The sequence below is a fragment of the Mytilus galloprovincialis genome, chromosome 7 (assembly GCF_965363235.1).
Source record: "Mytilus galloprovincialis chromosome 7, xbMytGall1.hap1.1, whole genome shotgun sequence".
Taxonomy (NCBI): domain Eukaryota; kingdom Metazoa; phylum Mollusca; class Bivalvia; order Mytilida; family Mytilidae; genus Mytilus; species Mytilus galloprovincialis.
In genome coordinates, this window is record NC_134844.1 from 95,233,481 (window position 1) to 95,248,295 (window position 14,815).

The following is a 14,815-nucleotide window of genomic DNA, read 5'->3' on the forward strand; positions in this document are numbered from 1 at the left end:
GATAAGCAGATCCTGCTCCACGTGTGGCACGGTGGCACCTGTCGTTTTGTTCATGTAAGAACACTTCAAATTTTCCCTCGTCAGTTGAAACACATCTTAACACGTGTTTTGTCAGTAAAAACTCTGTTGTGATACTCAATTTAAATTTTAATACAAAAACTAAATGTTTCAAATTGAACTTGTATCTATAGCCTGTGTGTTGTATAAAGCATCTACCCTTTGATGAAAAATTTTGCAACATGGTTTCATGGATCAAAATTATGAACGAAGAAAAAGAGCAGATCAAAATTTGAACATGAAGATTTAGTATACTCTCAATTGAAAATATCTAGACTAAAAAAGAAAGGCGGAGATAACCAATAGGACATTCAAACTCATTAGTCGAAATCAAGCTGACAACGCCATGTAAAAAAAAAACGACGAAAAGATGAACAAAAGTCACAAAACTAAAAATAGAAAAACTAAAAAATGATGATCCCAGGTGCTCCGGATGAGTTGATAAATAATATTACTCATGTGACACACGTCTGGATTCTCCTTTGAAATACGTTGATAACAAATAATAAATGCCTTTGGCAGACGATGTATGCATACAAAGGTACGAGAACCCAATCTCGCGTTGATTGTTGCTAAAGGATTTGCAGTTTTATTTTTTATCTTTTTTGCAATGATTTACGAGATTTTACTACCGATAAACTACTGTTGCGTCTGATCTTGTAAGTGAAAAACACAATGAATGAACAGCCATGTGAAAACACTTTTCCAGTCTTCCCTCTCAAAATCTTGGTTGAATCTAATAGTACCTGTTTCTGATTTCAATAAAAGTTACAAGTTGGTTTCACAAATTACACTGAAACTATGATCCTTCACGAACACGTGAGATCATTCCTGTTCAAGGAGTTTCTTTGATGTAAATTTTTGATTTTGCGGTGGTGCAAAACTGCGTAGTATAAGTTATTACAATGTATAATGCACATTTGAATGTCTAATGAATCTTTAGTATTTGATTCGAACCCCAGTGATAAGTCGACCGTCTGTTTTATTTAATGTGTTTTTCTTCCTTCGACAAATGTTTCTGAAGTAGCCATTTTGAGATACAGTCAATACAGACATAAATTAAAAAGATAAATTATATACCATATAATGTTTTCTTAGTTTTTTTATTCAAATTGAGATTACAATTATATACCATGAATACGTACTTGCTTTACAACTTGTATCATAGGGATCGTAATACTGCATGGCGAGAATCTCACAATCACAAATACCAGAAACACAAACCATATTATTGTAACATGTCGAATCTTCGGGTATTAATGAGCAGTTCTCCTTGTATGTTTTTCCTAATAATTGATATATGCAACATTGTTATCTGTAACTCATATGTATTATGGACAATCATTCTTTTTTATTAATTCTTACTGTAAAGAAGACATATCTAATTTATTTTGTAAATTTTAAATCAGATATTTGAACGTATAAACACCTCAATTGTCAACTGATCACTTTACATTTTTCAGGGTTTGTGTTTTCTGGATACTCATTTAAACAAACGATACAGTACACAATGATTGAATACAATTTGTCTTGCAATCAGCCATATTTGGAACAAATAACTCTCTATAAATAAGTATCTATTTGAATTGCATAATATACAGATATATTTTCCTGCTTCTCTATCAAAGCGTCAATGTTAAATTGTAGAATAAAAGCAATATAAGAACATTGTCAAAATGTATTTATTCTCGCTACAAAATAGGAGAAAAGCTCGACGATCTTGGCTTTTGTTCCTATTTCTAAAGATGGCAGAATTAATTTTCCATGAATAATAATATCATACATAGTTGAACATATATGTCTACAAAGCGTGAAACACCAAAAATAAATAATAAAATGAATTGTTTATGATAAATACCAAAAAATAGATATTTTGGATAACATAATGAATAGTATTTAATTTGATTCCTAAAAGCTCTTCAACTTCGTACTTGTTTGGCATTTTTCACATTTTTTTATTCGAGCGTCACTGATGATTGTTTTGTAGGCGAAACGTACTTCTGGCGTACCGTTTAAATCCTGATATCTATGAGTTTATTTACATCGGAAACTTATTATCCGAGGTATCTATTGAATTTTTTTAGCATCCGTTAATCCATAAACAACGTGTTTAAAAAAAAGACAGTCACAAACCTTTTTTTATCATTTGTTGGATTTTATTGATTATTTTCTAAGCAGAGTTGTACTCGGGGTTCATGCAATAAAAGAGTATTTCAAACATAATAAACAATCCATCGTTTTTTTACACTTTCCCCATCCCTAACAATATTTGAAAAAAGTGTTGTATCGTGCCTCACATATAGGTACGCCTGTTTTTCCTATTTTACTTTAGACCATCCTCAAGGTCATATATTATATATAGACCCAGACAGCAGGCATTTGGTTGTAATATCAAACGTCATGAATTTTAAAACATAAACAAAGTATTCAAAATTTAATTTTAGTAATATTGACAAGAAAGATATTATAGTCACTAATTATATCAGTATGTTGGAATTTCTCTTATTTCTTCTTATGTTTCAAAATACAACAGTTGCCGTTAAGATTTTTTATTGTGATTTTTCATTGAACAGTAGTTATAATATTGAAACACATGAATGCGTTTGATCAACTTTGTTATATTCAGAATAACATAACATATAGCTCATGCCACTTCAGACCAAATGACAGGTTATGGACCGACCGGTCAATAAACTGCCATTTGGCCCTCAACCTCTCAAGTCATTTACTATAAATACCTACTTTCAATGCAAGTGTTACTTTTTCTTGCGTAAAACTGGGTTGCTGGCGATTCACAATCACAAAAACCATCTACCGAACAATTCAGCGGAGTGATACACTCTTCAGGTTTAATGTCCGTCAAACAGTTTGCTTTATCTGTCAACAAACATATTCGATAAAAAAAATTGCACAAACATTGGTTAATCAACTAAAAACACTAAAATGAAGGCTAAAGTGTAGGGCTCTCAAAACTTTAAAATAAGAGATAACTACCATTTCATTTAGCGTTCGGTATTTTTTAGAACTGTAATAGCAATACGCCTGAAACAGTTCGACTTTTAACGTAAAATGCAAGAATTAGGATCGGTGTAACTAACTTTTTTTTATATATGTTCATTACAAGTGTTGTCAAAAACTGCAGTAATTCAAAGAGTTAATTTCCCTGACTGTTGTCTTTATCATTTATTTTTCCGTTTTGAATTTTCCCTGGAGATCGGTATTTTTTTTTTTTTTCATTAAACGGCGCCAAATTTGAATGTGTTTGGAAGTTTTAATCCCTACTTTATACGCAACCAAGCTCATTAGTGTATGATTACGGTTAATTGTTTTATAACATTTTAAATAATTCTTCATGAACTATAACAATGTATCACGGTGATCAAAATAATCTTACGTACAACACTCGTGGAAAAGGAATCTCATAAATCGATAATATGGTAACGGGACGGGTAAGTGACCGGATATTTAATTATACGTGTATTGTCAGATTAACTCTTCATTCATTTAAATCTCCAAGGTCATGAAGTGTATTAGTTTGAGATGAATAATGAATTTTGAATGCATTTGTTAACCTTGGGACCGTAAATTTAGTTCGAGTCAACCGAATTTCGACTCATCCAATTTCGACTCATCAGGAGTCGGAATACATTTATATTTATATGAAACAAAGTTCGGGACCTCGAGAAAACTTCGACTCAACCGAAATTTCGAGTCAACCGAGTTAGAGACAACGAGAGTCGACTGTAGAGAATTGGTCGATTATTACAAGTGGAAAGTGGAAATTTGATAAAAACAACCCGTTTTCTGAATCACCTATGAATAACCTATGAGAAAGACCAGGGCTCTCGGTCATAAAACTTTACTGAGTACTCGGAGTTCAAAATCTGTTCTCGAAACAACAAATCCAGTGTTTTGATTGGTTGATTTCAGAGTCTGAGTACAATTATCGTACTAGAAAGTTTTATGACCGCAAGGCCAGGCAGATGCCTAGAAAAATGTCACGTGAAACAAATTTCTTCACCTCCACATAAAAACGGCCATTATCTCGGAAATGTCGTTTTCATTTCATTTCTAAACATACATATAACTAGAGGCTCTAAACAGCGTGTGTCGCTCACCTTGATCAATAACAATTCGCATCTTTAACAATTGCCACTCTCCAACATTATAGACTGTTATATAATTCATATCTGAAATTTCTTTTTCTTTACAGTTTCTTTCTTTTGATCAAAACAAAAAAAAGTGATTAAAATCTTCATTTAAGGGTAATAACTTATACAATAACAATTGTTGGACGATTTATGTGGAGTCCTTGTTTTTGCTGTGTACAGTTTATCTTTAACTACTACATTTTTCGTAAAAAATGCAAAAATGGGGGGGGGGGGGGTGATCATCAAAGGACAATAACTCCTATAAGCAGTAAACTGTGATTTTGGCGTGTTGATCTATATCAAAATCTTGATAATTTTTTTTACAGTTTCTCTCTATCTTCCACATTTTTTATCAAACGCGAAAAACGGTTAAAAAACGTCATATAAGGACAATATTTCCTATAGGAATCGACTAAAATTTCTGAATAGTTTTAACTATTTGTAAATTTCAGTTTTCAAAACATTATTTTATGTTTACTGTTTTTATCGATCTACTACGGTTTGCCAAAAACCTAAAAATGAGTAAAATCATCAATTAAGGGAAAACTCCTGTTCAGAGTCGATAGACCATTTCGGCTTTTTTATAGATTGATAGATTGCTGATAATTTTTGTTGTTAAATAGTTATCAAAAGTACCAGGATTATAATTTTATACGCCAGACGCGCGTTTCGTCTACATAAGACTCATCAGTGACGCTCAGATCAAAATAGTTAAAAAGCCAAAACATTCTCTCTACCTATCATATTTTATAAGATTTCAAGATAATAGGCAAAAACATTAAATTTGGTACAAATCGTTCTTTAAGGGCAATATTAAGCCCAAATAAGAAATATATTGACAATTTCTGTCATGTTGCTCTATCTGTAAATCTTTTTTTGTTGTTGATAGTTTCTGCTCCCTATGTTTTTCTCTTTCTATAATTGTTTTGAAGACAAAAGTCAAAAACTACAAACAATGATAAATATCGTCATTAAAGAACAATAACTCATAATTATACGGAGTTGTTTGACAATTCCGGTTGAAATAGACAATATGTAGATCTTGACATTCTTAATATTAATATTTCCCCCTGTCAGATTTTCTGTAACTATAACGTTCAAAATAATAGTCACTAGTTCATATTGTCTCGGATTTCCATTTTTAGTCTCCGTGGCCATGTTAGTTTGCAGGCGGGATCATCGGACTTATTTTGAGATTTTATTCACAAAGGAGTTTCTGAGAAGATTTTTGAAAAGTTAACGGTTGACGGACGACGGAGTACGGACGCCAGGTGATAAGAATAGCTCACAAGATGAGGGAAAAATTAACAATCCGTCTTATGATTTCATCGAACTTGTCTTTTTTAAAATGTCTACATAAAAGAGTAAATTATTTGATAAAAATTTATTTGGTACATCTATTATAGCGGCTCGCTACTTTAGGAAATAGGAGGTTTTCAAGGATTTATTTATTGTCTCCTCTTTCTGATTTCTTCGAAATAGAAAAAAAGATGTGGCAAAATAAAATCTTTCTTACATGGATTGGCTAATGTCCCATCAATATCTACTTCACACAGCAAAAACCTGTAGCCGGTGCTAATCCTCACTTCTTTTCCTACTGCATTGCTAGCACAAGTTGCTATACGGTAAACGTGTTTTGCCTCGGGAGTAATGTCACAAAATAATACTTTTGATCCGGAAAGGACTTCGACTGTAACTAATCTAAACGGACCTGTAAAAGAAAGTTGCAAGTTAGAAACAACACCTCAAAGAAGGACATATAACAACATGGCGAAAACTAAAAAAGACAACTTAAAGACAATAGATCACCAAACATTTTGAACTGCATTTAAAATATACAATGACTAAGCAATAATTGATTGCTGCCACATAATTGATCCCCTCGGGTAAATTGAAATGTAGTCTTAAAAACAAAAGCTTTTCTAAAAACCATGTCGGTAAGCCAGTTTTTCACGTATTACAATATGAAGAGCTTAAGCACGTTCCCACACGATTATGATCACGAGTTCGATTCGCGGCTGTTGCAAACCAAAGACTAGGAAATTTGTATCTGATGCTTTTTTCCACTTATCACGCGGCATTACGGAATAATAGCAATGACTCGTCGGGGTCAGAATAATGTGTTCTGGTAGGGTGACATTTCTCCCTGCGGACTGTTACCTTGTTAAGAAGGGAATAAAAAGTCCGGACCAGAGTGTCAACTACAAGTCTATTCAAACGCACGGGAAAGGTATTCCCATATCAATTCAAACTGATATAAATTACAAACATTTTAGTAAAACGTTGCATACATTTATTTCAGAACTCCCATTATTCATTTTGATAAAAATAACCATGATCCACAAGCATCTTTAAAGAATGACCACTTTGAAAAAAAATATGTTGTTTTAGGAAGGGTTAAATCAAACTTTGTAAAAACCACTTATTCAAACAAACAAAATCTCTGGAAACAAGAGGCGAAAGATACAAAAGGGACATAAGTCGAAAAAAAAACTGACAGTGCCATGGCTATAAAAGAAAAAGACCAACAGATAAACAACAATACACAAGACACAACATAAATAAAATTTCATCGACAGAATGTAGGTATTCCTTTTGGCACCAATTGTGCCCCTTTAAAGCAGACTTGTTCCTATACTGTTATGAATCACAATTTATGGCCAAACTCAGTAATTCCATTTAATTGATAAATTCAACAACACTTACAGTTATCCTGATGTTATTTTTTCGTTAAATAATCAAGAATTCTCTAAATATATTGCCGAAATTTACCTACAGCAACTTACTTTAAATAAATCAAATATTAATAGCAATACATTTCTTTCCAAGATTTAGATATTTCAGTTTTACACCAGAAACTCTACACAAAAATTTACGACAAAAGGGATAATTTTTCTTTCCCTATTATTAATTTTCATTTTTTGGACGGTGATGTTCCTCTGGCATCATCTTACGGTGTTTATATATCCCAACTCGTTCGTTATGACCGTGTCTGTAGTGACGTTTCGGATTTCAATTAGCGTAATCTACACGATCTATGTATTACTGGTAAATAATTAAGTCAGGGATTTCGTTACCACAACTTACTTAAAATCTTTACTAAATTCTTTCATAGACACAAATATTTGGTTTGCAAGTTTGGCTGTACCTGTAAAAAACTTGTTTCAGACGGAACAGCACATCCTAAATTTTACGGTGATGTTGTTAACCGAGCCCTGGAATTTATATACGATCCGGGTAAACTTTTCAATCCTTTAAATAAAATTATAACAGGTTATCAATTCAACACTGTAATTAGATCTTTGAATATTGTGTATATTGGTATAAATATTGATTTAGTTATCTATGAATTCAAATCATACTAATAGTTTTCGGTATTCAAGAGCTTGCAGCTGATACTCAGACTTTATAAAACGTCACAAGTGTCTGAGCAGAAAGCTGATGAGCCAATGTTATGTCAAAGAACGTCTCGTCCTTTTTCTGAAAAAGTTCATCGGAAGATACCAAGACCTTGTTGATAAATATTCCGTATCAACTTAACACATATTACTTGATGGTCTTCAGGTATAGATTTAGGTACTGACGTTGTTAATCATATTAATTACGTGTTAAAGTTTCAAATTATTTGTCCTTGTCATTTTTTGTATATACGCATGACGTGGTTAGGTACTTATACATCCCGCCAGTGTGTTATTGTGCTATGGTCAATTTTGAATCTTGTCTTTCATTTTTGCTTATGTACTTTGTCTATATGCCATTTTGTGTTTCTTTGTTGAAACAGTTATTTTTTTTTATAGTGATTAAGATTAAATTACAATGTTGAATGCTGTACTCCAATTTTTGACGTTTTGACCTATTATGTCTGGGTTTTTTTTGCTCACACACAGTTGTCAATATAATGGAATTCAATGCGACTGTCATACAAGTGAGAGGTTTAGCTAGCTATAAAACCAGGTTTAATCGAACATTTTCTACACAAGTCAGGAAGTACTCTCAGATCTGTACTTAGTGTCCCCTTTGTTGTTTAGGATGAGGGATGGATAAATACCCTGCCACGTCCGTACATTGTATATATGTTTATATTTGATGTTTTTAATGCTTTGTATTGATCTGATGAGTTAAGCCTTTTTCAACTGATTTTTATAGTTTGTTCTTATGTTGTGCTGCTACACCATTGTCCTAGGTTAGGGAAGGGTTGAGCGCTCACAAACATGTTTAACCCCGCAACATTCTTTATGTACCTGTCCCAGGTCAGGAGCCTGTAGTTCTGTTGTTGTCGTTGGTTCATGTTTATCATATTTGTTTTTCGTTAATTGTTTTGTTATGAGTTAGGCAGTAAGTTTTCTCAATTGAATTATTTTATATTTGTCATGTCGTGACCTTTTATAAGCCGACTATACGGTATGGATTTTTCTATTTGGCAATCACACTTCATCTCTTCATGTATTTTTATATACGGTATGCACAATAAATTCTTTTTACATCCACGTTATTAGGTCTCCGGTGATTTGTTGTCATAGGCAATCATACCACATCTTCTCATCGTCATAATGCTGCAGAATACAGATAGTATTCCCATATGTGTCCGATGTGCAGAATCCCAAAGTGAAACCAATGACCAACACACTTTCACATAATTTCTCTCTTGTGCCAGTCATATCGTTGCTTTCTTAGGACCCTTGTCATATCATCTGCCTTCAAATACATTTCACTATTTCACTCACAATTAGAATCATAGTGAAAACTTTTTTTGTATTATTCCACTGTATGTTAATATTGATAGCTACATCAATATTTTATTGGGACTATCCTACATGATATTGAACAAAACTTAAACATTCCCCTCTGAGAATCATGTCAAATCCATCTTAAACATCGGATTATATATAATTATCTCGTGTGACGTTACGCACGGTTTATTTAACGCTTCAACTCTATTATCAAACTTAATTCAGATGTAAAATCAAAAAAGAAAAAAACATCGATGAATCATTAGTTATTGATGTGTCGCCTATACGTCATGTTTATTTAGAAAAAGCATGCGGAGAAGAAAAAATTCATGGAAATGAATTTTCTATTTTCAGGATGTAAAAAGGGAATAAAATATCCATGTCCTTTGGCGTAGGGATATATTATAGATTTAAACACATTTTCCCTTGAGGTTATTGATATGTTTACTTGATTGGTTATCTCACAAGCCTAAATAAGGACAAATCACATTCAATTATTTGTAGATATGCAAATCATATAAGAATTAAAAGCCATTAGTTCAGATAACTATTGAAGGTCTTATCACCATTGAATTTTTAAATCATTGATAAGAATTTACTTCCGGTTTATTCTAAGTTACTAATGGGGTTAAATCATAGGTTTCATGTACTGATTTCAAAAATGTATGATTTATATGTTTTTTGTCTGAAATAATCCATGCCGATTAAACAAATATATGGTTTCTATGTACTTTTCCGTGAGAGAATCGCAAGAATTGCAATTTCCAGTTTACTTAAGATCACTTTCGGTTGACATTTTTCAAGGTTATATTTTTCCAAACCGAATGCAAGTCATCATTTGGCTTTACAAAGAACCAGTATGAAGTTATAGCAAAGATCAAAATTTAAAAAGTCAAATTTTCATTTGACATTGACCTCAATTTCAGGGCCATTAAATGAAGGGTTTCAAATCAATATACCCTAGGTCTATGTCTCCGATTTGTTTTCTCTTAATCGATTTATGACTTTCGAACAGCGGTATACTACTGTTGCCTTTATCTGTACTATATATGGTTAATGATTAATATTTCCATACAACTTATTTTAAACTTTCCAGGGATGAAAACTCCTATCAAAAGGCACGGCACTCTTTCAACCAAAGTTTTAAAACTAGAACATGTCACAGCGAACAATTTGGTAAAAATTCCCGTCATTATTTATTACAGTTTGTGAGGAAAAGCGAAAACAATCAAAAGTTAAAATTTAGATCATGACCTTTAACTTTGATCTTGACCTTAACATTTCTTTTGGTGGACCAAAGACAAAAAATCAAAATACCCTGGGTCTGTATAACTTTACAGTTCACGATTTACATTTATATCCCTATGTGAAATACATAAATAACTCTCATATGGAGTCTCCGTAATGCTTGGGTCAAAATTGAACAGAGCATCCTGAGGATATAATGAGCAATTTTGAAAATTAAATTTGTCGATTTCTTTTACGGTTGCAAAGGAGTAGAAAGAACAAGAAAAAATTGTATAGTGATATGACTTTCACAGGAGAAAGAGTACGGTTACACAGGGTCAACAACTGTGAAAGTGTTTTTATTGATCGATATCATGTGCCAAAAATCTTCTCGATATCTTGGGAAACAAAAAAATATTCTCAACACCAAAAAGTGGCGGAAGAAAAAAAAGTCAGAATAAAATCAAAATTATTTTCCACAGGAAATGTGAAAGGCCTAAAAATAATAATAATAACTAGGAATAGACTCCATGTTAGTCCATGTTTCTTGAAATGTGTCCCCTTTCAGTCTTCACAATAGACTTTTGAATCTAAAGGCCCGCAGCTGAATTTCAAGAACATTTTAGTTAGATTATATTGGCCTGAGGAGATGATTTTTATAGGCCTGACAGAAATTTTACCAGCCTGGGCTGGTGGGCCTGTGGTTGCGCGCAAAGACTGTCTTTTTCGACCTATTTTCATGATTTCATTTGTAACGCCACCTCTCGCCTATTGAAATTTTGGTTGAAAAGTAAAGAATATGGCATATAAAGAGAATTTCATCACAAGTATTACTATATGACCAAAAGACCACAAAAGAATAGCCAAATCCATCTGAGGTCAACTTTGCGTGAGGGAGTTGGAAATTTAGTTTTTAACAATTTCTATAACGGAAAATTATGTTATAAATCATGTCAGTACCGAAACAGTGACTACTGAGCTGAAAGAAAAGCAGTCCAGATCCTGTGATTCGCCAAAAACTAATGATTTGGAATGTATGACGACGACCACCATAAATAAGAATGTGATTTTGCATTCGTACACATCAGCTTGAAGGATGATTAATGTCCTTTCATTGTTCTTTCATCACTTTCAGCTTTCCATTACCAATACGTATATGTGTTTCAAATACCTCTCAATAGGAAGTTTTTGCAGTAACAAAAAGTCCTTGGCCAGCCTGGTGTCCCTTTTCATTATAATTAGATGGGAAGGAATTTCTTTAGAATGGTCATTTTCAAGATTTTTATTTAAAAACAAAACTATTTTACATGCTTATTTAAATTTAAAGCTGATGTGTAACTTCAACTTGCTGAAGTTTTCCCAGAATTCTTTTTTTTTTGCCACTATATCACTCATAAATCTTTTGAGTACGAATAGAATTTGTTTTCGAGTACAAAGGAGTGATGATTTGCATTCGGTTTGGAAAAATATAACCTTAAAACCATGATGAGTTTATTTACGGTTTGTTGTCATGGCTGTAAAGAATATCTCGATGGGTGCTTAACATCATAAAGGTACAAGCTGATTTGAACAGCTTAGAGATCAGGTTCAACCTATAGCAACATATCAACTGGGCCATAAGGAAAAAGTATAAAAGCTTATTTAATTTGAAAGATATCGTTGAATACTAACAACTATAGGTCACCGTACGGCTGTCAACAGTGAGTAAAACCCATACCGCATAGTCTAGCATAGCTATAAAAGGCCCGGAAATGACAAATGTAAAACAATTCAAACGAGAAAAATAACAGCCTGATTTATGTACCAAATAATTAACGAAAAACAAATAATATATACAGCAACAAACGACAACCACTGAATTACAGGTTCCTGATTTGGGACAGGCACATACAGAATGTGGCGGGGTTAAATTATTTTGAAGGCGCACCAATCCTCCCCTAACCTGGGACAGTGGTGCAACAGTACCACATAAGAACAAACTATAAAAATCAGTTGAAAAGGGCTTAACTCATCAGATCGTGTGGACGTGAAAGATACTTATTCATCCCGACAACAAAAAGACATTAAGTACAGATCTGAGAGTACTCGCAGTTACTGACAGCTAGTTTAAAGCCAATAACAACTAATAAAAAATCATGCATCTAAGACTAAAATATCAATCAGTACATCCAACATCCATTTTACATCGTAATTTTACAAATGAAAAAAACCTGAAATTCTGGTTAAAGACATATTTTATGTTAAAAAGTTCAATAATGTCGTGAACTAATTGGAAGCCAAAAAATGCTTAGGGATGACTAATATAAATTCAGATCAAACTTAGCAGTGACACGAGGATGAGAATGTGGACAAATGTTATACATGAAATCAGAATGCACCAGTTTCACAAACAAGGTAGATATTATACATAATAGATTGATTGGTTGATTGTTGTTTGTTCTACGTCCAGTAGCAAATAAAAAGTACACAAAAAAAACTTTTAATTTTAGGATGAACGTTTTGAACTGCTACATTTTTACTTATTTTTTTTTTTTTTTTTGGTGTTCAAACAGAATAAATACATAAATCCGTTTAGTTCACTATCATCATCAAGCTTTTAATTCTGATCAGAATTGTTTTTTTCTATTTCAATATTTTAGGTCATGAAAAATCTAACGCTGTGAAGATCCCACTGATCCCAACAACACTACACTGAAGATGATATCATCAAAATAATGGACTCTTTGACTGAAAACTGATAATTACTGTTGTATCTTATTTAAATATATTTAGATTTTAAAGTGCCATAATAATAATAATGATAAGAATAAGAATAAGAATAAGAATAAGAATAAGAAGAAGAAGACAGGGCCGTAACTACATTGAGGCAATTGAGGCAAATGCCTCATGTTTGAATTTTCAAAAAAAAAAAAAAACGGAAACAAAAAGATTGTCAAATTGTTTTGACGGAAAGTGTCTTGCAAGAAGCCAGTTCTCTTCAGTCTCTGATGTAGCCCCTTTATGTTTTTCGTGATCCATGTTTCTATTTTACTTTTAGTTATCAGAGTTGACGGTCTATTGTTTGTACTTCTATGTCCCGGGTTTGTCTTTTGTTAATTTATTGTCCTACTTAATGACTTTAGTCTGAGTGTTGATTTTCATTTGTAAACGTGTGGCTTTGCAATGTTGCATGCCAACCGATGTCCAGACAATGTGCGAGAAAATAGTTTAAGAATATACGATGCTACAAGACACAGAAATGAATCGTCGTTTCTGCATGGAGAATTGTACTTGATATAAAAGAGAACAACACTGGCTTTTTTCGTAGATAAAACTAGAAAGCTGACATGGACTTTTGGTTTAAATTGAAATAAGGTCACCAATTCCACGGTATAAAAAAAAAATGAAAAAAAAACCAACAACCTTATTATGTATTGCCATATGACCTTTTACATTGAAGGGTTACCCTTGCATTAAGTCATGTTCAGACTCTTTTAACAGAGAAAAGGGAATATTGAGTACACGTGCACGGAACCTAATCGCACACAAAGTCAATGTATAGAAAAATAAGAATGATCAATTGTTAAAGTTTAATTCCTGTCCTTCATCTTGATAGTTACTGGATGGTCTCCAACAATAAAAGAATCATTAATATCGTAAAACAAGGTCAAGATGGTCCCTAGTGTCGACTTTAACAGTACTAGTACTAGTACGTTGACCTATAGTTGTTAATGTCTGTGTCATTTTGGTCTTTTGTGGATAGTTGTCTCATTGGCAATCATACCACATCTTCTTTTTTTAAAGTACTTAAAGTATAATACTGCACTGTCACTATATTTAAATCTAGTCATAAAAAATCACCAAAGTCTAAGTTCAATACAAGACAAGAACAGACAGACAGATTCGGTATTAAGGATTATGAGAATTACGATTTTTGCTTTATCCATCATATATATATCGATCTTTTTTTAATGTTATCACTAAAACCTAAAAGTCTTAAAATACAATGAATTATTGTTCTTGCTATGAGACCAGAATATTGTTGAAAAAATAGCTCAGAATGCACGATCTTGCATTATTTTTCTCAGAGCGTCTGGGGGCCTTCAGCCCCCCCCCCCCCCCCCCGCCCCGACCCCTCGCCAAAATTTTTTCGCCTCGCCACGCTCGGCGAATATTTTGCCTCACTTTTAAAAGAGGCTAGTTACGGCCCTGGAAGAAGAAGAAGAATAAGAAGAAGAAGAAGAAGAAGAAGAAGAAGAAGAAGAAGAAGAAGAAGAAGAAGAAGAAGAAGAAGAAGAAGAAGAAGAAGAAGAAGAAAAAGAAGAAGAAGAAGAAGAAGAAATGGGACAAAACATAAACTCCGTTTTAGTGACTTAAAAAGAAACGAACAATAACAATAGTGTGCCAAAGAAGAAGAAGAAGAAGAAGAAGAAGAAGAAGAAGAAGAAGAAGAAGAAGAAGAAGAAGAAGAAGATATGGGACAAAACATAAACTCCGTTTTAGTGACTTAAAAAGAAACGAACAATAACAATAGTGTGCCAAATGTCGGTTCCCTGAAATGGAACTTGTTTCCCCTAAAATTGTGTGTTCATGTTGTTTTAATCGTACCGTTAAATGACTTTTGTTATTATATATTATTGTTTTAGTATGTTTAAACATTGTTAACTCTAA

General features: G+C 32.9%; 1 protein-coding gene across 1 annotated transcript in view; it reads right to left on the reverse strand.

Moving 5' to 3' along the window:
* Positions 1–696: 696 nt before the first annotated feature.
* Positions 697–14,815, reverse strand: part of LOC143084332 (uncharacterized) — a 73,546-nt gene continuing 59,427 nt past the window's right edge. Inside the window, exons 5-8 of the mRNA XM_076260743.1 lie at positions 5,725–5,919; positions 2,800–2,934; positions 1,203–1,343; positions 697–809 (exon numbers count right to left, since the gene is read on the reverse strand). Of these exons, the coding sequence (XP_076116858.1) occupies positions 697–809; positions 1,203–1,343; positions 2,800–2,934; positions 5,725–5,919 (584 nt within the window). The remainder of the gene's footprint in view (positions 810–1,202; positions 1,344–2,799; positions 2,935–5,724; positions 5,920–14,815) is intronic.